At 53.5% G+C, this 21,415-nt stretch overlaps 1 protein-coding gene across 1 annotated transcript in view; it reads right to left on the minus strand.

Annotated features, from left to right (window-relative positions):
* The window catches only part of EPPK1 (epiplakin 1), a 33,044-nt gene extending 12,044 nt beyond the window's left edge, over positions 1 to 21,000 (minus strand). Inside the window, exon 1 of the mRNA XM_067292565.1 lies at positions 11,079 to 21,000. Coding sequence (XP_067148666.1) covers positions 11,079 to 21,000 — 9,922 coding nt within the window. The remainder of the gene's footprint in view (positions 1 to 11,078) is intronic.
* Between the last annotated feature and the right edge of the window lie 415 nt (positions 21,001 to 21,415).

Consider the following 21,415-nt stretch of genomic DNA (forward strand, 5'->3'; position numbering starts at 1 on the left):
TTACCCTAAAAAGAGAGGTAAAGAAAACTCAGGAGTGTGCAGAGCTCAGGAGTGTCTGAAACACAAGTATGTGCTGCCTCCACCTCACTAGGCGCCCCTAACTCCACGAAGAGCGAAGCCAACCCAGACCCATCGTCGCCCTGGTCCTCCCTGTGCAGCGCCTCCGCAGAGCCCCGTGACTCACCAGCCGGCCGTGCGGCTTCGTGGGGAAGCCTGGCGTGGAGACACCTGTGCTCGGGTATCGACAGCTTGGTGGCCTGGCCTCACCTGCCGGAAGGTGTAGGTGTCCTAGGCTGCAGGAGCCGTGAACCACATCAGAGAGCTGGGAGATGGCTTTCTCAAGGATGCCTTAGCACTGCGTGTTTGGGGAGTGCTGTTTTCCTTGGGCTTTTGATTTGGGAAACCTCCTCTGCCAGAAGCCAGGTGCTGACATGACTTCCTTCTAGCAGGTCCCAGGAGCGTCAGTCCCTGGAGCCATGTGGCTGCGTCCCTGGGACGTGGGGCTGCTCAGTGCAGAGCTGCTCAGCGACACCCATGGAGAGAGTGGTGCGGAGAGCAGCCACAGCCTCGCTGCCTGACGGGGGGCAAAGCTGTGCCCGAACAACCTTCCCGGGACATCCACGCGCTGGGCAGACCCTGCACAGGGGTGTCTGCCCATCGGCTTCCGCGGTTGCGAGGCGGGGACAGCATCAACAGGAGAAAACCTGGCAGCCACCCAGCGTCCCGCTGTCTCGTGTGACCCGCTGTGTGGAGCTCATGCGCTGGGATTCCTCCCAACGGAGCTGCCTGCTTGTGCCAGGGAGGCGTGGAGCCGCCGAGCCTGGGAGGCTGGGTGCTGGTGGCTGGCGCAGGGCTGACTGGGGACCTGCAGACCTGGGTGAGCGGGTGCTGTTGGACCAGAGGAGGAACTTCACCTTGATTGCAGGTATCTGGCACCTGCCACACCTGCTCAGCCCTGCTCACTCCCAGCTGAGGTGAGCAATGCAGTGTGCTTTTTAAGGAAAGAACAACAAAAATGTCCTCTAAAAAAACCGCTATGAACCAGCCAAGCCCAGCACCTAAGGGACTGGCACAGGCAAGTAGCTACGGACAAAGAGAAAAGACAAAAATCCTTTTTTTTCTGGTTTTGAGGAATGCGATTGCATAACACTGAGCTCTGTGGGAAAGCGACTCTCATGCATCTTCTGCTGAAACACGTGATTCCCGGTAAACAGGGATCAGTGAGAGTTTCGCCGGTGCTTCTGGCCACCTGGCCTCAGGCAGGGGCAGGGAGCAGCAAGGAGCCAGGAGGGGCTGGGGTGGTGCCGGAGTTGCCCTATCACAACAACAACTTCCTGTCACCCTTTCCAGAGAACTGGCTTATCTTTCTGCTCCGCAGCTCCCTGCGGCTCCTGGGCACGGCTGGCAGGGGGAGGGATGCGTGCTATGGACTGGGCTCGGTCTCCCCACCCACACTTCTGCTGTCCTCCTAGGGCAGAGGAGGAGATGGCGGATACACAGCGCTCCGCTTCCGCAGCCTCCTGCCCCTGCTGGGGCTGTGGGGCAGCTCGGTTCCCCGCAGCCCGTGCAGAGCGGTGCCCAGGCTGTCCAGGACATCGGGTCCCACAGAGCTGACCTCTGGACGCCACTGGGACACGCGCAGCTGGATGCAGCTTGGTGGGATTAGCTTCTCTGTCCCTGCTGCCAGCTGGCTGTCAGTGCAGCTCTGCTGCCCTTCCTGGAGAGCCAGACAAACCGCCATCGGCCCCCTGCTCCTGGGACACAGCTGGTGAACGGCAGTCACTGCCAAAAGAGCCTGCGGAGAGCAACCAGGGAAAACCGCTCCGAAGATCATCGCCACAAGCGCCCCGGTGCAGGGAGCTCTGCCAGGCCCAGTGCAGGGGACACGGGGTCTATGTCTCGTACTGACCCGTTCTGCAGGGTAGGGTTTTCGGGAAAAACAGGACAGTTGAGTCAGCCCTCGGGGCTGCACGCCGTGGTCCCAGATCATCCCGAGCTCCCGCTGGGATGCACCCAGGCTGACTCTTCACACCCGCTCGGTGAGATCACAGCGGGGTCCCCACTCTGGCGGCAAGGACCGTCAGGGTTGTCTCTGAGCTGGTGCTTTGGCGAACGTCCGTCCCTGGAGTACGACTGCGCTCTGGCTCTGGGCTGGCTGAGCCTCTGCACCCTCTCTGCTGCCACGTGTGCCAACAGCGGGATCCCAGCCGCTGACGCCTGCTAGGAGACCGCACCACGCACAGCCACGTGCTGCCCAGCCAAACGGTGACACAGGTCTCCAGTGTTTGCCACCGCTGTGCTGATCGCTGCAGTTCACGGCGCTCAGCTGAGCGCTCCGGAAACATCCACCAACGGCAGACCACAAACCCTGCCGCCGCAAAATGGCCATCCGCTGCCAGGAGCTCCCAGCGATGCCCTGGGAAATCCAGGCGGCACTCGAGGACGCTGGGCATGTCATGTCGCAGAGAGCCAGGTGGGGCAGCCTGGCTGCACCTTGTCACTGCAGTGCACCCAGGACTTCCCGGGCAGGTCTGGTCCCAGCTGAGGGCAGCGAGGGAGATGAGTGTCTACCTGCATGGCCTTACCAACTCACGTTTGCCACCGTTTCAGCTTTGCAAGCAGCTTGTCCTCAGATCTGCCGAGGGCTGGTGCTGGGGCTGCCGGTCAGATAAGGCATTTTGAGGTTACAGAAACCTTCCAGGCTCTGCTGCCGGGAGGAGGACAGCTCCGAGGCACACGGCGCTGCGCAGCGAGTGCGCGGCCCTGGCAGTGGCACCCCCGGGCTGTGGCCGCTGGACCGCGAGACAGCGTGGCTCTGCTAAGACCGGGGCGGGAGGCAGCAGCAGGAGACACTGCGCTGCTGCCAGTCGAGTCACGATGTTACGCCCAGGGAGGCAGCCGGCTGCCCGGGGACCTGACACCAGTTATTCCTGTTTGCCATCGTGAAAGAGGAAATCCAGTTCCCGTGGAGGGTAAAACAGCCAAAAAGGGAGAGAGACGCTTCCAATAAGGAGCCTGGAAAGGCCAGGGGGGGCGTTTTTGACCCCGTGCCTTGGGCGGCGAAGCGGCACAGTGCTGCCGGCAGGCACGGCTCCGGGGTGCCAAAATGGCTGTGTGCTCGGCCCCGAGGGCAGCCAGCACAGGGGATTCCTCCTTTGCTGTCGTGTAGCCCTCCTCCTGCCTGGGTCCTCCCTTCCACCCATCTCCCATCTGGGTCCTGAACAAAACGTTTTAGGGCCCCCAGGCCTGAAGTGGGATGTGGCAGGCAGCGTGTGTGTGTGCGATGCTCATCTTTGCGGCTTTCATGTCCAATTATCCACGGTAAGTGTTAATTACTGCCTGGGCACGTTCGTGAATGGATTCTCTTTTCTGACGCACTGGCGTGGGGTGGTGAACGGGGCTGTGCCGGTCCCAGAGGAGCAGCTCCCGGGCTGGCTGCGGTGCGTCCCAGAGCAGGGAAAGTGCTGCCACCTTCGGGCTGGACAACATGGGCTTTGGCAATGGGCAGGTGAGGCAGAGGGGCTGGAGCTGCTGGGGCTGCAGAGTCCATTTTCCTCTCCTTAAAACAACAAAATGAAGCAGGATTGTAGAGTAATTTATGTTGGAAGGGACCTCCAAAGCTTATCTAGTCTAACTCGGAGCAGGTCTGATCAGATTAGGTTGCTCAGGGCTGCGTCCAGTCAAGCCTTAAACTATTCCACGACTGGAGATCCCACAACATTTCTAGGCAACCTGTTCCAGTTTTTGACCACTCTCATGGTAAAAAATATTTTCCTAGTATCTATTGGAATTTCCCATGCTCCAGCTTGTGTCTATTGCCTCTTGTCCTATCGCCATGTACCTCCCAGAAGAGCCTGGCTCCATCTTCTCTGTATCCTCTGATCAGGTATTTGTAGACAGCAAGGTCTTCCTTGATCCTTCCATTCTCCAGGCTGAACAGGCCCATCTTGCTCAGTCTCTCCTTTTATGTCATGTGCTCCAGCCTGCTGACCAGCTTGGTGGCCCCCACAGGACTTGCCCCAGTCCAGTGTCAAAGCCACTGTCTTTCTTGTACTGGGGAGCCCAAAGCTGGATGCAGCAGTCTAGATGTGATCTCACAAATGCCAAATAGAGGGGCAGGATCACATTCCTGGACTTGCTGGCTGCACTCTGATACAGCCTGGGATGCTGTTGACCTGCTTTGCTGCCAAGGGGCATTGCTGACTCGTGTTCAGATTGCTCACCAGGACCCCCAGCTCCTTTTCTGCGGAGCTGCTTCCCAAACAGCTGTCCCCCAGCCTGTCCTGTTGCAGGAGTTATTCTTCCCCAGGAGCAGGACTTTGCTTTTGCTTTTGTTGAACTTCATGACATTCTGTCAGCCCATTTCTCCAACCTTTCTAGGCGCCTCTGATTGATAGCAGCCCTGCCCTCCAGCATGTTGGCCACTTCCCCCAGTGCGGTGTCATCCGCAAACATCCTGAGTACACTCTGTCCCATTATCCAGGTTGTTAATAAAGACCTTAAACAGCATTGGCCCTACTAATTATCTTTGGGGGACCCCACTAGTTAATGGCTGCCAGCTGGACTTTGCATCACTGATCACAGCTCTTTGAGCCTGCCAGTCTTGGCAATTTTCCACCCACCTTATTGTCCACTTATCCAGCCCATACCTCATCAATTTGGTGATAAGGAGACTATGGGAGACTGTATCAAAGGCCTTGCTAAAGTCAAGGTGCACAGCATCCACTGCCCTCCTCTTGTCCACAGCGCCAGTCACCTTATCAATCAAAGGGATGAAGTAGGTCACGCAGGATTTGCCGTTGGTAAACCCATGCTGGCTGCTCCCAAACACCTTCATGTGTTTAGAAATGGTCTCTAAGAGGATTTGCTCCCTTACCTTCCCAGGGACTCAGGTGAGACTGATGGGCCTGTTGTTCCCAAGAGCCTCTTTCTTGCACTTCTTGAAGATGAGTGTGATGTCTACCTTTTTCCAATCATTGGGAAGCTTCCCCTATTGCCATCGCCTGTCAAGGGGATAGTGGCCTCACAGTGACATCAGCCAGATCCTTCAACAACCTTTGCATCCCAACTGGTCCCATGGACTTGTGTACGTCAAAGTGGGTCAAGTGATCTTAACCCACCTTTTTCACCCATCTTCTCCCTATCACTTGTCCTTATGTCTCCTGCCCCACTTGTCCTTATGACTATCCCCCCACCCCCAGTAATGGGCCCACACTCTCCTTAGCTTTACTTTTCCGGCTGATGTACTTACTTATAGAAACCTTTCTTGCTGCCCTTCACCTCCCTTGATAGCTTCAATTCCAGCTGAGATTTAGCTTTCCTGACTCCATTCCTACATGCACAGGCAATGTCTCTGCCCCACCATCCGCCAAGGTCCTGGTCCCCCCTGAGACCCCACCGACCACCAAGGCCCTGGTCACCCCTGAAGCCTCAGAGACTGCCAAGGTCCTGGTCACCCCCAAGGCCCCACCAACCACCAAGGTCCCAGTCACTGCCAAGGCCCTGGTCACCCCTGAGGCCCCACCGACCACCTAGGCTCCCCTTCCCAGTTACTGCTGAGGCCATGGTGGCAGCCCTGCCCGAGGCCCCACCAGCTGCTGAGCCCCCGGTGGCCACAGAGGCCCTGGTAACTGCTGAGGTTCTGCTTGAAGCCCTGTTAGCCGAGGTCCCGCTTCCACCCTGTTAACTGCTGTGGCCCTCTACATGGCCTCAGTAACTGCTGCGGTCCTGCTCAAGGCTCCGGCGTCCACCATGGCCCCGCTTGAGGCCCTGGTGTCCACCATGACCCTGCTCAAGGCCCTTCCCATGGCCCCAGTGTCCACCATGGCCCTGCTTGGGGCCCTCCCCAAGAAGTGCTTGGCTGGACCACCTGATGGACAAGTAGCACAGTGACCCTGTGACAGCTCCTCTCTGGGGGCAGTTTCACGCCATGCATATCGTGAAAAGGTGTGGAAAGTGGGATACCTCCCTCCCCAAAACCCACTATATGCTTTTCAGGTGGGATGCCTGGACTGCAATAGCCGCTGTGGAATTATACAGAGGCGCACGGTGGTCCTCCTTTCGTTCTCTGCTCCCTCCCTAATCTTAACACTTGGTTTGTTGTATTCTGGCTGCTGCTGAGCACATATTGAACGACCTGCAGTGTTTGCTCCTACAGAGTTGTGCATGTGAAAGTCAGGATTGCTTCTCTGTGTGTGCCTTTTTACCTGCACTGAATATCATCTTCCATTTTTATCCCAGTCACTATATGTTGCTGGGTCTTCCTGCAGTTTTTGCAGCTGGCACTTGTCCTTGCTAACCTGAATAATTTAATACCATCTGTTCGTTCACTGTTCACATCGTTTCCCAGACCATGTTTGCATGTGTTAAACAGCCCAGCTCTCAGCATGAGTCCCTCTGGGCTCCACTGGTGACTCCCACGCTATGAGTTCACTTTTCTTGCTCTTTCTTTCCTTTGACCCTTCGCAGCTCTTGCCTCCATGACATCCCAGCAGAAACTGCCACAGTTTAGCTGTGTGCTGGGTGAAGAAATACTTTTGATTTAACCCCACAGCCTAGCTCTTATGAGAATAGCAATACTCATCCCCTAGTTGTCTGCACCATGCCATTTCGTGTTTACGTGCCCCTCCTATGTCCCCATGTAGGAGCTGCCTTTCCTGCTGACTGCAGAAGACGCTGCTCACCTAGCTCAGCCCCTGCACAGAGAGCCACTGCCCCATGTGTCTGTCTGCTCGTCTTCCTCACCTGCCCTACCCTCACTGTCTGAGCCGGAATTTCAGTCCCGGGTTCTGCGTTCCCTGCCAGCGTAGTTAATGTCTGCCTCATCTGACTCCAAGCCCTTTTCAACGAACAGCCTCACTGCTACCAGCACCACCTCCTCTGCTGTTCCTGTGCACTTTATACCTTGGTGCTGCAACGTTCTCCTGGCGTGCTTCCTTCCAAGAAGTTTATGACATACCAATATTTTATCTAAGAAGAGGCATTCTAGTTCCTCAGCCTTATGTCTTGGTTCTCTATTTTTTTCTGTCCTGTGTTTAAAAAAGATTCTGCTTGTTCGAACTGTTCTTCCCTTTTCCTCTTCTCCATGCTGGTTTTCACTATATTTGAATCATCGTGCCCGTTCTGCCCTCTCCTTCAGTCAAAGATAGATACAAAACTTTTGTGACAACATCTTTTCAGCTTCTCAGCCCCATCTTATGAATTTGTGTCTCTGCTTCACTGTCTGGCCTTTTGGAGAATGCTCTCACGGAGTCCCTGGCTTTTATCATCCTGCCTAAAGCCTAAATTTTAATGTCAGCACCTCTTTCCTCCACTTCCCTCTGTGTGGGGCCTGTGGTCACTGGCTTCTCCCCAGCACTTAATTATGAGCCTGTCCAGAAACGTCCTGAGATCTGACCACCCCACCCGCTGCAGGCAAGTCATGGTGTGACTCTGGATCACGAGTGCCAAAGTTTGTTTGGCCTCAGCTCACACTCCGACTCCTTCGTGAGGGAGGTTCGAAGACAAAACCATCACCCCTGCCACGTGCCTGTTAGGCTTCTCCGTCTGAGCTAGAACAGGCACTTCTTACCATGGATATCGCTACCTCTTGGCTCGTCAAGTGTGTGGCCGTCCCACAGCAGCCCTGAAGGGAACCGTGATGGCCCGTGTGGCCATGGGGGCCTCTGTTCCTCCGCCTGAGGAAGTTCTGACCATCCTTGACCGGGCTGCTGGCTGCACCCTGCCCCATAGCCTCCACCTGAGGCCGGGCTGACACGCAGACCAGGAAGGCTGCTCCAGGCACAGGCTGACTCTAGCGATGCTTATCAATAACCAGCTGAGGGGAAAATGCAATGATTGCAGAGCTAATAGGGAAATGGCCGTGCACGCGCCCATCCCACTGTTCCATCCTTTGGGTCCTAAAGCAGGAGACTTCATGAGCCAGGCTGGCAGGTCGGATCCCCAAGACTTCCCAGCAAAAAGCTTTGCTCTGGGACAGTGCATTCATGGCAGACTGCGGTCACTGGGAGGTTTGGAGCACCGCAGCGGGGAAGACAGCCAAGCTTCAGTACTGGGCCCACAGCCACCCTGGGTGACACACTGCAGCACCCTACGCTTCCTCTCCCTAGCACGTGCTTTTCATCCTGCGCTATCCTCTTCCCATTCCTGATCTCAGTGTGAGATTGGCTTATTTTATGTCAGCCAAGCTTGAGGAAGAGTTGACCATTTGCAGATGGCACCCCAGCCCAGGGCAAAGAGTCTGAATCCAGAGCAATGGCCACTGTGATTCGTGGCCTTGCCCAGTTGAATTATGTGTATCTCCAAGAGTGGAGATTACAGAACCTCTCTGGAAAACCTGTATGTGCGAGAAGGCTGGGCAACCTGAAATATGTTTAAGAGAACAAAGGCTCCATCTAATCACCACCCCTCAAATGAAGGGCTCTAATAGATAGAGTTTGATTTGTACAGCCACTCAATTTACATCTCAGAATACTTTGAGTTTGCTCTTAATTTCTTTTCTCTTGTACATTCTAGTGGATATATTAAAAATACTTTCCAGCCTGTCTGCCAGGCGCCTCGGAACGTGTTTGTACGGAGAACCCTGACCTGTGTACAACAGTGTGATGTGCAATGCCTGACTTACAGTGGTGCATATGACAATGTGGATCTTTTATTCCCCTAGAGTTATAACTAATGGTGTTTATAATGGCTTTTAGTTAGATTTAGTTATAATAGCTTTTAGGTAGCTGTATCAGACCTAAGAACCCATCAAGAAATGGGCCTATAATGTTAGGCTCAGTACAGACACAGGGCAGTTTTAACAAGAAGAACTTATTACCAGAAAATAGACCCTGGAAAGGGGAAGGGATAAAACACAGTGGAAAAGTGAACAGCTTGAGGGTAGCAAGCATTCATGCAGTTTCACAGGGATTGCTGGGTCTCCATGGCTTTGTTAGCGAGGCATAAGCCAATGAAAAAGAAGGCTGGAAAGTGGGACATTTAGTAAGCAGGAGCGAAGGCATCAGGTCAGATAAGAAAAAGTGGTACAGGTGAAAAGATGTGGAACTCGAGAGACTGAACAAGAGGAGACAGTCCAAAGGAAACAGGAGTGCAAAGGAACATAGGAATGGCTGCACTGGACCAGGGCAAGAGCCCGTCCAACCCAGTGTCCTGTCTCCTGTGGCAGCCAGCAGTGGGCTTTCAGGTTAAAAATAAAAGGAAATCAGGCGGGTGTGATGGGATCTTTCCTTTATCAGACACATATGTATTCTGGCAATATGCAAGACTCCCTGATCTGGAGATGGCACAAGACCAACAGGGATAAAAGATACAGGAGGATCAGTCTCCCTGATTTTGGCTTATGCATCTTCTAATCCATTTCCAGAAAAGAACAGATGACTGGAAGACAAATAGGATGTCTTTTGATTTACACAGGAGCCTGAATCATCGAGGCTCTCTGGAGATGATATTACAGTGTCTGCAGGACAGACTGATGGGCAGAAGCTAGACTAACCCCAATACAGAACATGGTGAGCCCTGAAATCCTCCCCTTGACACCCCTCTTTGGTATTTTGGGTAAACTGCTGTTTCTCCCATGCTTTCCCATTATCAGAATGAAGATGGTGGCAGGACAAAAGCAGTTATACCAGGCCAGAGCAAACGTCCAGGTCTCCACTATACGGCAGCCAACTTTATCCAATATCAGAGCTGGGTTAAGTATATAATAACAGGGCAAGCCTGTACTGATACCTCTCTGATTCTGTCTTCTATCTTCTAGCAACCTGCAGCTCAGGGACTTCTGCAACAAAGGTGTGTCTTTGCATTTAATAGCCCTCAATAGATTTCTCTCCCATTAATCTGTCCAATCATTTTTGACCCCATTCAAATTTCTGGACTACACAACAGTTTTTGGTAAGGATTTCTACAGCTAATCTACATTTGTTTTCAACTATTAGCTACAGAAGCTGTGGTGACAAATCCATTTTTTCCAGGACATAGCTGGGTTAGTTAAGGCAAATAGCCAAAGGTAATATATACAAGGATTGTAAATTACCTTTTATAAAACAGTAGCAGAATTATTTATCCCTGAATGTGCTTTACAGCAAAGTGATTCTGAAGCTGTTTGCTCTCTAGGAATGTGGTGTGTGGGCTGTACCTGATGGGAGAGGGAAAGTTAGCTCAGGATGTAGAATGGCAAGAAGAGCTGAGAAATGCACCAAAATTCTCAGCTGGAGGTAGCTGTTTCTTTTTTCCTGGTTTCCCTTATTGCTAGCTGGATATTGGGAAAGTTTTGAAGAGACATGTCCTATGACAATGTATGCTAAGGTCTCTTAGCTCTTGCGTGGATCCCACAGAATACATTTTTGTAGAGGTGCTGGAGACCTGGAAAGTTGAAGGGAAGGGAAATGCAAAATTTGAGTGAAGTGAGTGTACATATCAATGAGAGGCCAAGCCACATGCAGTCTAGGGCCTCCCAGAGTAACTAGACAGGCTGAGACAGTAAAAGCAAACACAGATAATGTATCCCACTCCAGTAACAACTAACACCAGCCTGACGCAATGCTTACACTGAAACCTGACCTCACTGTGTTATTCAGGCTTGCATATCTTCAGCTCTAACAATGCTCCTCAAATGTGCTAAGAAAAAAAATTTCTTCCCGTAGGAGAACACAGACTAGATGGAGAATATAAATACCATTTGCACTATGCCTCACATACTATGAAAAAAAATCCCTCTATGTAAGGCTGGAAAAGGAAAAACAGAAGTCTGAGGACAAAATTCAAAGCAAAAATGACCTGAGATAAACTCAGACTGTCTTTCATTCCTGAAAAGGCTGTAGAAGATAAAGGGCTAACGCTCTATACCACAATGCTGAGGTGAGTCACCAAATAGACATAATTACTGTGCAGAAAGTCACTGAAAAAGAAAAAGAAGACAGAGGAAACTCTCCAATGTGGGTTAGAATAAGCACAAAAAAAGGATTAAAAAATATGATAGAAAGATACCAGTAGCAAAATAACACCTGTAATGGGTAAATACTGAAAAAATGCAATACAAAAAACCCCCCCAAACCCCAAACCAAAAAGGCATTAGGATTATTTTCTTAAAATTTTAAGCAAATAAAGACCAGTGTCCGGGTCGGGGATGCAGCGGCGGAGGAGCTGCATGTAGGTGAGGTTCTCGTGCGTGTTGGGGTCAAAGAAGCCCTTGGTGTCTTCCGTGGGGTCGGAGAGGACTTGGCTCATCTCCTGGTCGAAGTAGCCCCGCTTGTAGGCCACCTCCACGGGGACGCGGTGGCTGTGCACAGGGTCGATGATGCCGCCGGTGGCGATCTGGGCCTCGAGCAGGCGGATGCCGTGCTCCTTGACGATGAGCTCCTTCTTCATGGCCTGGAAGAGGGAGATCTGGTCACCGGTGTAGGGGTCGGTGTAGCCCGTCACGGCTCGCTCTGCCGACAGGAGCTTCTCGTGCAGCTCGCTGCCCACCAGCCCCGAGGAGACGGCTTCGTCCACGGAGAGCTTCTCGTTCTTGAGCGGGTCAATGACAAAGCCCGTGGCAGCCTGCGCCTCCAGCAGCACCAGGGCTGTGCCCTGCCTCAGGATGCCCTTCCACATGGCCTGGTAGATGCTCATCTTCTCCACCTTGGCAGGGTCAGCCTTGGACGGCACCAGCACTCCGGCGATGCAGCCCGTGCCATCCAGGTAGCGCTTGACAGAGTCCATTTCCGTCACCTCCTTCACCGTCTTGGAGCCCTGGATGAGGTCGGCCAGTGTGTCCTTGTCGATGATTCCCGAGTCCATGAGGTCCAAGGCGGTCACCTGCCTCCTGAAGCCCGGAAGTGTCACGTTGCTGCTCTTCTTCACCGTCTCCTCGATGAGGACGGTGATGAGCCTTGCCAGCTCGTCCAGCATCAGGCTCCCGTCCCGGAGCTTCCCCAGCAGCTCCTGCCTCTTTGCCTCAGAGACGTACTTGGAGAAGAGGAGCTCCCACACGGAGACCTTCCTGCCTTGGAAGCCGCCCACCGAGACCTCGACGGTGTGGGACCTCAGGGCCCGCTCCAGCTCCCGCTCCCGCTGGGAGCCCGCGGCCTCGCCGTTCTCGGGCGATGATGCTGCCTCCTGGCGCGGCACCTTGACGGCTGTGGCGGCACTGTGGCCCTGGCCCTCGGTCCTGGTGATGATGGTGATGAGGATGGTGATCATCTCCGGGATGGTCACCGTCCCCGCCTTGTACTTCCTGAGGAGCTCCTGCCGCCGGTGGTCGGGGATGTAGCGAGAGAAGAGGAGCTCCCACACGGTGACGCTCTGGCCCTCAAAGAGACCCACGCTGACGGTGGTGCGGGCAGCCTGCAGGGCTTTCCGGGCGTCCTCGGTCAGCTGGTAGAGCACCGAGCCCTTGTCCATGAGCTGGAGCATGAGGAGCCCCGTGTCTGGGTCGGGGACGCAGCGGCGGAGGAGTTGCATGTAGGTGAGGTTCTCGTGCGTGTTGGGGTCGAAGAAGCCCTTGGTGTCGTCCGTGGGGTCAGAGAGGACTTGGCTCATCTCCTGGTCGAAGTAGCCCCGCTTGTAGGCCACCTCCACGGGGACGCGGTGGCTGTGCACAGGGTCGATGATGCCGCCGGTGGCGATCTGGGCCTCGAGCAGGCGGATGCCGTGCTCCTTGACGATGAGCTCCTTCTTCATGGCCTGGAAGAGGGAGATCTGGTCACCGGTGTAGGGGTCGGTGTAGCCCGTCACGGCTCGCTCTGCCGACAGGAGCTTCTCGTGCAGCTCGCTGCCCACCAGCCCCGAGGAGACGGCTTCGTCCACGGAGAGCTTCTCGTTCTTGAGCGGGTCAATGACAAAGCCCGTGGCAGCCTGCGCCTCCAGCAGCACCAGGGCTGTGCCCTGCCTCAGGATGCCCTTCCACATGGCCTGGTAGATGCTCATCTTCTCCACCTTGGCAGGGTCAGCCTTGGACGGCACCAGCACTCCGGCGATGCAGCCCGTGCCATCCAGGTAGCGCTTGACAGAGTCCATTTCCGTCACCTCCTTCACCGTCTTGGAGCCCTGGATGAGGTCGGCCAGTGTGTCCTTGTCGATGATTCCCGAGTCCATGAGGTCCAAGGCGGTCACCTGCCTCCTGAAGCCCGGAAGTGTCACGTTGCTGCTCTTCTTCACCGTCTCCTCGATGAGGACGGTGATGAGCCTTGCCAGCTCGTCCAGCATCAGGCTCCCGTCCCGGAGCTTCCCCAGCAGCTCCTGCCTCTTTGCCTCAGAGACGTACTTGGAGAAGAGGAGCTCCCACACGGAGACCTTCCTGCCTTGGAAGCCGCCCACCGAGACCTCGACGGTGTGGGACCTCAGGGCCCGCTCCAGCTCCCGCTCCCGCTGGGAGCCCGCGGCCTCGCCGTTCTCGGGCGATGATGCTGCCTCCTGGCGCGGCACCTTGACGGCTGTGGCGGCACTGTGGCCCTGGCCCTCGGTCCTGGTGATGATGGTGATGAGGATGGTGATCATCTCCGGGATGGTCACCGTCCCCGCCTTGTACTTCCTGAGGAGCTCCTGCCGCCGGTGGTCGGGGATGTAGCGAGAGAAGAGGAGCTCCCACACGGTGACGCTCTGGCCCTCAAAGAGACCCACGCTGACGGTGGTGCGGGCAGCCTGCAGGGCTTTCCGGGCGTCCTCGGTCAGCTGGTAGAGCACCGAGCCCTTGTCCATGAGCTGGAGCATGAGGAGCCCCGTGTCTGGGTCGGGGACGCAGCGGCGGAGGAGTTGCATGTAGGTGAGGTTCTCGTGCGTGTTGGGGTCGAAGAAGCCCTTGGTGTCGTCCGTGGGGTCAGAGAGGACTTGGCTCATCTCCTGGTCGAAGTAGCCCCGCTTGTAGGCCACCTCCACGGGGACGCGGTGGCTGTGCACAGGGTCGATGATGCCGCCGGTGGCGATCTGGGCCTCGAGCAGGCGGATGCCGTGCTCCTTGACGATGAGCTCCTTCTTCATGGCCTGGAAGAGGGAGATCTTTTGTCCTGTCGATGGATCGGAGTAGCCCATCACGGCTCGCTCTGCGCAGAGAAGTTTTTTGTGCAGCTCGCTGCCCACCAGCCCTGAGGATATGGCTTCATCCACGGAGAGGTTTTTGTTTTTGAGTGGGTCAATGACGAAGCCTGTGGCAGCCTGCGCCTCCAGCAGCACCAGTGCTGTCCCTGGTCTCAGGATGCCCTTCCACATGGCCTGGTAGATGCTCATCTTCTCCACCTTGGCAGGGTCAGCCTTGGATGGCACCAACACTCCAGCGATGCACCCAGTTCCTTCAAGATATCTTCTGACGTTATCTATTTGAGCTATTTCTTGTACTGTCTCTTTTCCCTGCTCCAGCTTTTCCATTGTTTCTTTTGTAATTATTTGTGCACTGAGAAGTTCTGATGCTGTTATTTGTTGTCTGATACCTTGGAACCATATATCACTTCGGCCCTCCTCTTTTTCTTTAATGATATTCAGTATTGTATCAATGATTTGTTGTAGAATTTTATGGGAGTCATGTTTGTATTTTTTCACCAGTTCTTTTCTCTTCTCCTCTGTGATGTATTCAGAACAGAGGAGTTCCCACAGTGATAACGTATGCCCTTTGTATTTTCCAACAGGCACTTGTACCATTGTAGATAATAGGATATTTTTTGTGTGCTCATCGATGTAGAAATAGTCTTCTTCTTTTTCCATGACTTGCAGCAAGTAGAATCCAGTTTCTCTGTCTTTGGAACATCTCTGCAGGAGCTGACTGTAGCTCATTTTTTCATGAGTATTTGGATCTATAAATCCTTTGCTGCCATGATCTGGGTCAGAAACTAGGAGAAACATGTCTTCATCTAAGTAGCCTCTCCGGTACGCCACTTCCACAGGAACACGGTGGCTGTGCACGGGGTCAATGATGCCGCCAGTGGCAATCTGGGCCTCAAGCAAGTGGATACCATGCTCCTTGGTTATTATCTTTTCCCTTATGGCCTGGAAGAGGGATATTTTGTTTCCTGTGTATGGATCAGTATATCCCGTCACAGCTCTCTCTGCTAACAGGAGCTTCTCATGTAACTCCCTGCCCACCAGCCCAGATGAGATGGCATCATCCACAGAGAGTTTCTTACTTTTCAGCGGGTCGATGAGAAAACCAGTGGCAGCCTGTGCCTCCAGCAGCCCCAGTGCACATTGCTCTGTGAGAAGGCCCCTTTTCAGGGCCTGGTAGATGCTCATCTTCTCTTTCTGTAATGGGAGCAGAACACCAGCGATGCATCCTGTGCCTTCCAGGTACCTTGTGACATTGTCCATCTTTGTGAGGCTGTTGAGTGTAAGACTTCCCTCCTGCAGCTGATCCAGAGTTTTCTTGTCAATTATCTCAGAGTTAAACAGTTCTGATATTGACACGTCCTCCCGAATGCCTTTAACCTTGAGGACTTCTGTTCTTTGCTCTGTATCCTCGATTATTTTGAGGATGAGGGTTATAAGGTCTTCCAGTGTTAGGGTTTTGTATTTATATTGCTTTACTAAGTCTTTTTTTTTCTGCTCGGAGATGTAATGAGAGCAGAGAATCTCCCAGATGGAAACTGTTTGGTCCTTAAACTTTCCAACTTTCACTTTGACAGGCTTTGAGTGCAAGAACTGTTTTGTAGACTCATCAATGTAGAAGTACTTTCCCCCTTCCTGTACAACTTGGAGCATGTACAACCCAGTCTCTGAGTCTTGGACACATCTCTCCAGAAGCTGCATGTAGGTCAGGTTCTCGTGCGTGTTGGGATCGAAGAAGCCCTTAGTGTCGTCCGTGGGGTCGGAGAGGATCTGGTTCATCTCCTGGTTGAAGTAGCCACGCTGGTAGGCCACCTCCACAGGGACGCGGTGGCTGTGCACGGGGTCGATGATGCCACCGGTGGCGATCTGGGCCTCAAGCAGGCGGATGCCGTGGCTCTTCACAATTAGTCCTTGGTTCATGGCTTCAAAGAGAGACATTGGGGCTTTTGTGTACGGGTCTGTGTAGCCGGTCACAGCTCTTTCTGCACAGAGAAGCTTTTCAAAAATCTCTGCTCCAATTAGACCTGAAGTTAATGCTTCTTCCACAGAAAGCTTCCTGTTTTTCTCTGGGTCAATGATGAAGCCAGTGGCAGCCTGTGCCTCCAGCAACACCAGTGCTGTCCCTGGCCTCAGGATGCCCTTCCTCATGGCCTGGTAGATGCTCATCTTCTCATTGCTTGGCTGTATAAGGACTCCTGCTATGAAATTGCTGCCCTCCAGGTATCTGCGGACAGAGTCCATTTCAGTGACTTCTTTGACTGTTTTCTTTCCCTGGTTGAGCTCATCGAGTGTTTTTTTGTCTATCAGGTGAGACTGGAAGAGGTCGCTGGCAGATACGCTTTTTCTCAGGCCCTTAAATGCAAACTTCTTGCCTTGTGTCTCAGTGTCTTTGATGAGTGTGGTGACAATTGTTATTATTTCATGCAACACTTCAGTATTCTCATCTTTGTATTTTTGCACTAGCTCTCTTCTCTTGCAGTCTGAGATGTACTCAGAATTGAGAAGGTCCCAGACTGACACTGTCTGTCCTTTGAACCGCCCTATGTTGACACAGACAGTCACAGATTTCAGCACCTCCATTGTTTGTTTGTCCACACAGAATACTGCATTTTCTGACAGAGGTAGGAGCCAGAGGCCTGTCTCAGCCTCAGGAATGCACCTATCCTTCAGCTGCTGGTAGGTCACATTCTCCTTTGTGTTTGGATCAAAAAAGATTTTGGTGGTGTCATTGAGCTGAGAGAGGGTTTGGTTCAGGTCCTCATCATAGAAACCGTATTTGTATGCAGCCTGGAGTGGAAGGTGGTGGTGGCGAACGGGATCAATGACCCCTCCTGTAGCCAGCTGGGCCTCTAGCAAGGGAACAGCATCACCCAGGGGGATTAGCTCTTTCCTGAGTGCTTGGCATACGGAGATGGAGCTCCCTGTGTAGGGGTCTGTGTAGCCAGTCACCGCCCTCTCCGCTAGAAGGAGTTTCTCAGTGAGCTCTTCACCAACAATAGCAGCTTTGACAGCATCCTTCACACTGAGTTTCTGGTTTGTTGCTGGGTCAGTTAAGTATCCTGTGGCTGCTTGAGCTTCTAGCAGCCTCAGTGCTACTCCAGGGAGGAGGAGATTGTTTTTCATGGCATGGTAAAAGCTCATCTTCTTTTTGGATGCCTGTATGAATACCCCAGCGATGTTGCCTGTGCCCTGCAAGTATCTCTTCACGCTCCCCATCGCAGACACTTCCTCGGGAGTGCTTACACCCTGAACCAGTTCTTCAAATGTCTTCTCAGTAATGATGCCAGCATCGAGCAGCCAGACAGCAGGGACGCTGCCCCGCAAGCCTTCCAAGGTGATGTGGGTGTGGGCTTTCATTTCCATTTCTCTAATGAGTTTAAGGACAAGAGCAACCAGCTGCTCTAGAGACATTTCCTCAGACCGGTACTTCTCCACAAAGTCACTCCTCTGCTCCTCAGTGAAATACCCAGAGTGGATCAGCTCCCAGAGGGAGACCCCTTTCTTCTTCACCATGGTTTCCTTGAAAAGCTGTTGGATTTGCTCATCACTGTAAACAGGAGCAACCGTTTGGGGCAGAGGCAGCAAGTGGAAGCCAGAGGTCTCATCCTTCTGGCAGCACTCAATTAGCTCAGCATAGGTCACAGTTTTTTTGCTGTCTGGGAGGCAGAAGGCTCTGTTGTTGTCACTGGGTTTAGAAAGGGTCTTGCTTGTGTCCTCATCCAGGCAGCCCCGTTTCTGGGCAAATTCTATGGGAATATAGTGGCCACATGTTGGGTCGATGATACCTCCTGTAGCCATCTGCACCTCCATTAACTGCAGAGCCTGTTTGTCGGCAATCAGGCCCTTCTTCATAGCCTGGAAGAGGGGTATCTTCTTGCCTGTGAAAGGATCTTTATAGCCTGTTACAGCCCCTTCTGCATGCTGCAGCTTCTCGTGGACTTCTGGCCCAATTATTCCCTTTTTTATGGCATCATCTACGCAGAATTTCTGGTTGTTCACTGGGTCAATGATGAAGCCTGTGGCAGCCTGGGCCTCCAGCAATGGCAGGGCTATTCCTGGCACCATGAGGTTCTGTTTCATGGCCTCATAAATGCTTATCCTCTGGTTTGATGGCTGGAGTACAATCCCCCCGATGCTGCCAGAGCCATAGAGGTACTTTCTGACCGAGTCCATGTGCAGGACTTCCTCTGGCGTGACGGATCCCTCCAACACCTTCTCAAACAGGGCCCTGTCGATGACACCTGTTTCCATCAGGTGATAAGCACTGACGCTGCCTCTCATCGCTGGGAATTTGATGGGGGCCCATTTTTTCATTTCCTCCTCTAACAAGGTCCTGATTTGCTCCAGTGTGAGCTTTCTCAGCTGATAGTGATTGAATATTTCTCGACGCCTCCCCTCGCTGAAGTACTCGGAGTTCAGCAGGTCCCACACAGAAACTCTCTCACCCCGTAACCGCCCAAACCTAACACGCAGCCAGGAGTTCCTGAACACCTGTTTGGTGGCTTCATCGATGAACTGACGCTTCTTGCTGTTCAGAGGGAGGAGGCAGAGCCCCGTAGACGGCTCCATGATGCACTTCTCCTTCAGCTGCAGGTAGGTGAGGTTCTCGTGCGTGTTGGGGTCGAAGAAGCCCTTGGTGTCATCACTGGGGTCAGAAAGGATCAAGTTCATCTTCTTGTCAAAGTAGCCCCGCTTGTAGGCCACCTCCACAGGGATGCGGTGGCTGTTGACAGGGTCGATGATGCCGCCGGTGGCAATCTGGGCCTCAAGCAGACGGATAGCGTGCTCTTTCACGATGAACTCTTTCTTCATGGCCTGGAAGAGGGAGATCTTGTTCCCTGAGTAAGGATCTCTGTAGCCAGTGACTGATTTCTCGGCAGTCAGCAGCTTGTCATAAACATCTGGGCCAATGACATTTGCTCTTAAAGCCTCATCCACAGAATACCTTTTGTTGGCAGCTGGATCAATGATAAATCCAGTGGCAGCCTGTGCCTCCAGGAGGATCAGTGATGTTCCCGGCCTTAAAAGCCCTTTCCTCTTTGCCTGGTAGATGCTGATCTTCTCCTGGGAGTCAGGAAGCAGTAGCCCACCAATGCTGCCTGTCCCTTCCAGGTATTTCTTGACTGTGTCCATGCTGACAACTTCTTTGGCTGATGTTTCTCCCTGCTTCAGTTTCTTAAATAAATCTTTGTTGATAATTTCAGAGCTCAGGAGCTGGTCAGCTGTAACCCTGTCCCTTAGGCCTTCAAAGGTGACATTAGCGGTGGAAGCCATTTCCTCAATAGTGGCACTGATCGTCTTAGCCAGTTCTTGCATGGAGAGTGCTCCTGCACAGTACTGCCGGGTGAGAGTGGCTCTTTGCTCACTTGGCATGTAGTCTGAGAAGAGGAGCTTCCAGAGAGAAACCGACTTTCCCTTGAATTTACCTAAAGCAATGGGTACCTTTGTGCTTTCCAGAGCTGTTTGGGTCCTGTGGTCAATGAAGTGGTGGTTTCCCTTGGGCTCCTCTCCACTGTCTCCACAAAGGGGCAGCAGGAGGAGCCCCGTATCCGGATCAGTGACACATCTCTTGAGCAGCTCCGCATAGGTCATCTTCTCCTTGGAGCCGGGGTCGAAGAACCCTTTCATGTCATCAGTAGGACTGGAGAGGAGCTGCCTCGTGGCCTCGTCCAGGTATCCCCACTTGCAAGCTGTGTCTGTGGGGACACGGAGGTGCCTGCCTGGAGCGATGATACCCCCCGTGGCCATCTGAGCCTCCAGAAGGCAAATGCCATAGTCCCTGGGGATGAAGCCCTTCCTGACAGCTTGGAACAGAGAGAGCATTTCCCCAGTGTAGGGGTCCCTATACCCAGTGATGGCTTTCTCAGCTGAAGACAGTTTCTCGTAAAGCTCTGGGCCAATGAGACCAGTCTTGACAGCCTCATCGACTGAGAAACTTCTGTTTTTTATGGGGTCTGTCAGGCTGCCAGTGGAGGCCTGGACTTGTAGGAGCATCAGAGCAGCACCAGGCACAAGGAGATGCTCTTTCAGTGCTTGGTAGAGGCTTTTCCGCTCACTGGAAGGCAGAACAACAACACCAGCTACACTCCTTGTCCCATGTAGGAACTGCTGAACAGAGTCATTCTCTGCTACCTCCTGGACGGAAACTCTTCCCTCCTCAAGACCTCTGAACACATCAGAGCTGATGATGCCAGAGTCCAGCAGCTCTCTGCTGCTCACCCTTCCTCCCAACCCTGGGAACGTGATTTTCAGAGGCAAGAGAAGGAAGCCTGAGGCTGGATCAGTGACACACCTCTTTATAAGCTCCAGATAGGTGACCCTCTCCATAGTGCTGGGGTCAAGGAACCCTTTGCTGTCCTCATTGCTGGGGTCAGAGAGGAGCTGGCTTGTCTCTTCATCTAAATATCCCTTCTCACAGGCAACATCTACTGGGACCCGGTGGCCAGTGGCTGGGACAACGATGCCTCCAGTTGCGATCTGGGCCTCTAGCAGCCGGATGCCTTGCTCTCTCCCAATCAGGTCCTTCTGGATTGCCTGGTACAGGGAGATTTTCTCTTCTGTATAAGGGTCCACGAAGCCAGTGGCAGCTTTTTCTGCAGAGAGCAGCCTCTCTTTCAGCTCCAGCCCCACCAGCCCCAGGTGCACTGCTTCTGCTACAGACACATGCCTGTTCTTCACAGGGTCGGTGATGAAGCCAGTGGCTGCCTGGGCCTCGAGGAGACAGAGCGCTGGATCCAAACCCAGAAGATGCTCTCTGGTGGCATCATAAAAGCTTATTATCTTCTTTGAAGCCTCTACATATGCTCCAGCAATGCTGCCAGCCACCTCCAGGGGCTCACCGGCAGTGTCCATCCCTGTCACTTCCCTGCCAGCTGCTTGTTTCTGTTTGGAAGTCAGTGAGTCCTGGCAGAAGTGGTTTGTTCCTGGCATGTCTTCATGGTGAGCGATGGAGGCAGCATTGCCATTCACCGCTGACTTGCCCTCCATCCCCCCTGCCTCGCTGCTCGGCGTATGCCTTTGACACCTGTCTTCCTTCCTCACTGCCCTGCGGAAGGCAACTGGGCCCCAGAAGGAGTCACTGCAGAGAGGGGAGAGAATGGGAAAGCTCAGTGAGAAATCAACTTTTCTATATGTTTTGCATGCTAAATAGGGGAAAAAAAGAAATACCTCTCAGACAGCAGGAAGTGACAGGCAGAGGCTGAGCTAGGCCAGTGTGCATATCCCCAGGTCTGGCATGCTGACCCAGACCTGCCAGAGGCAGGCACCAGCTGCTGTCCGATCTAGACCTGCTGGGATTACCGAGGCTGTCCTGGCCAGACGCTCTGGGAGATCATCTGCAGCATGCAGGAGAGACCAGAGCAGAAGCACCCACGGGAACGGGGGGAACGTGCCTGCTGTGCTG

This window comes from Apteryx mantelli, chromosome 2, assembly GCF_036417845.1.
Source record: "Apteryx mantelli isolate bAptMan1 chromosome 2, bAptMan1.hap1, whole genome shotgun sequence".
Taxonomy (NCBI): Eukaryota; Metazoa; Chordata; class Aves; order Apterygiformes; family Apterygidae; genus Apteryx; species Apteryx mantelli.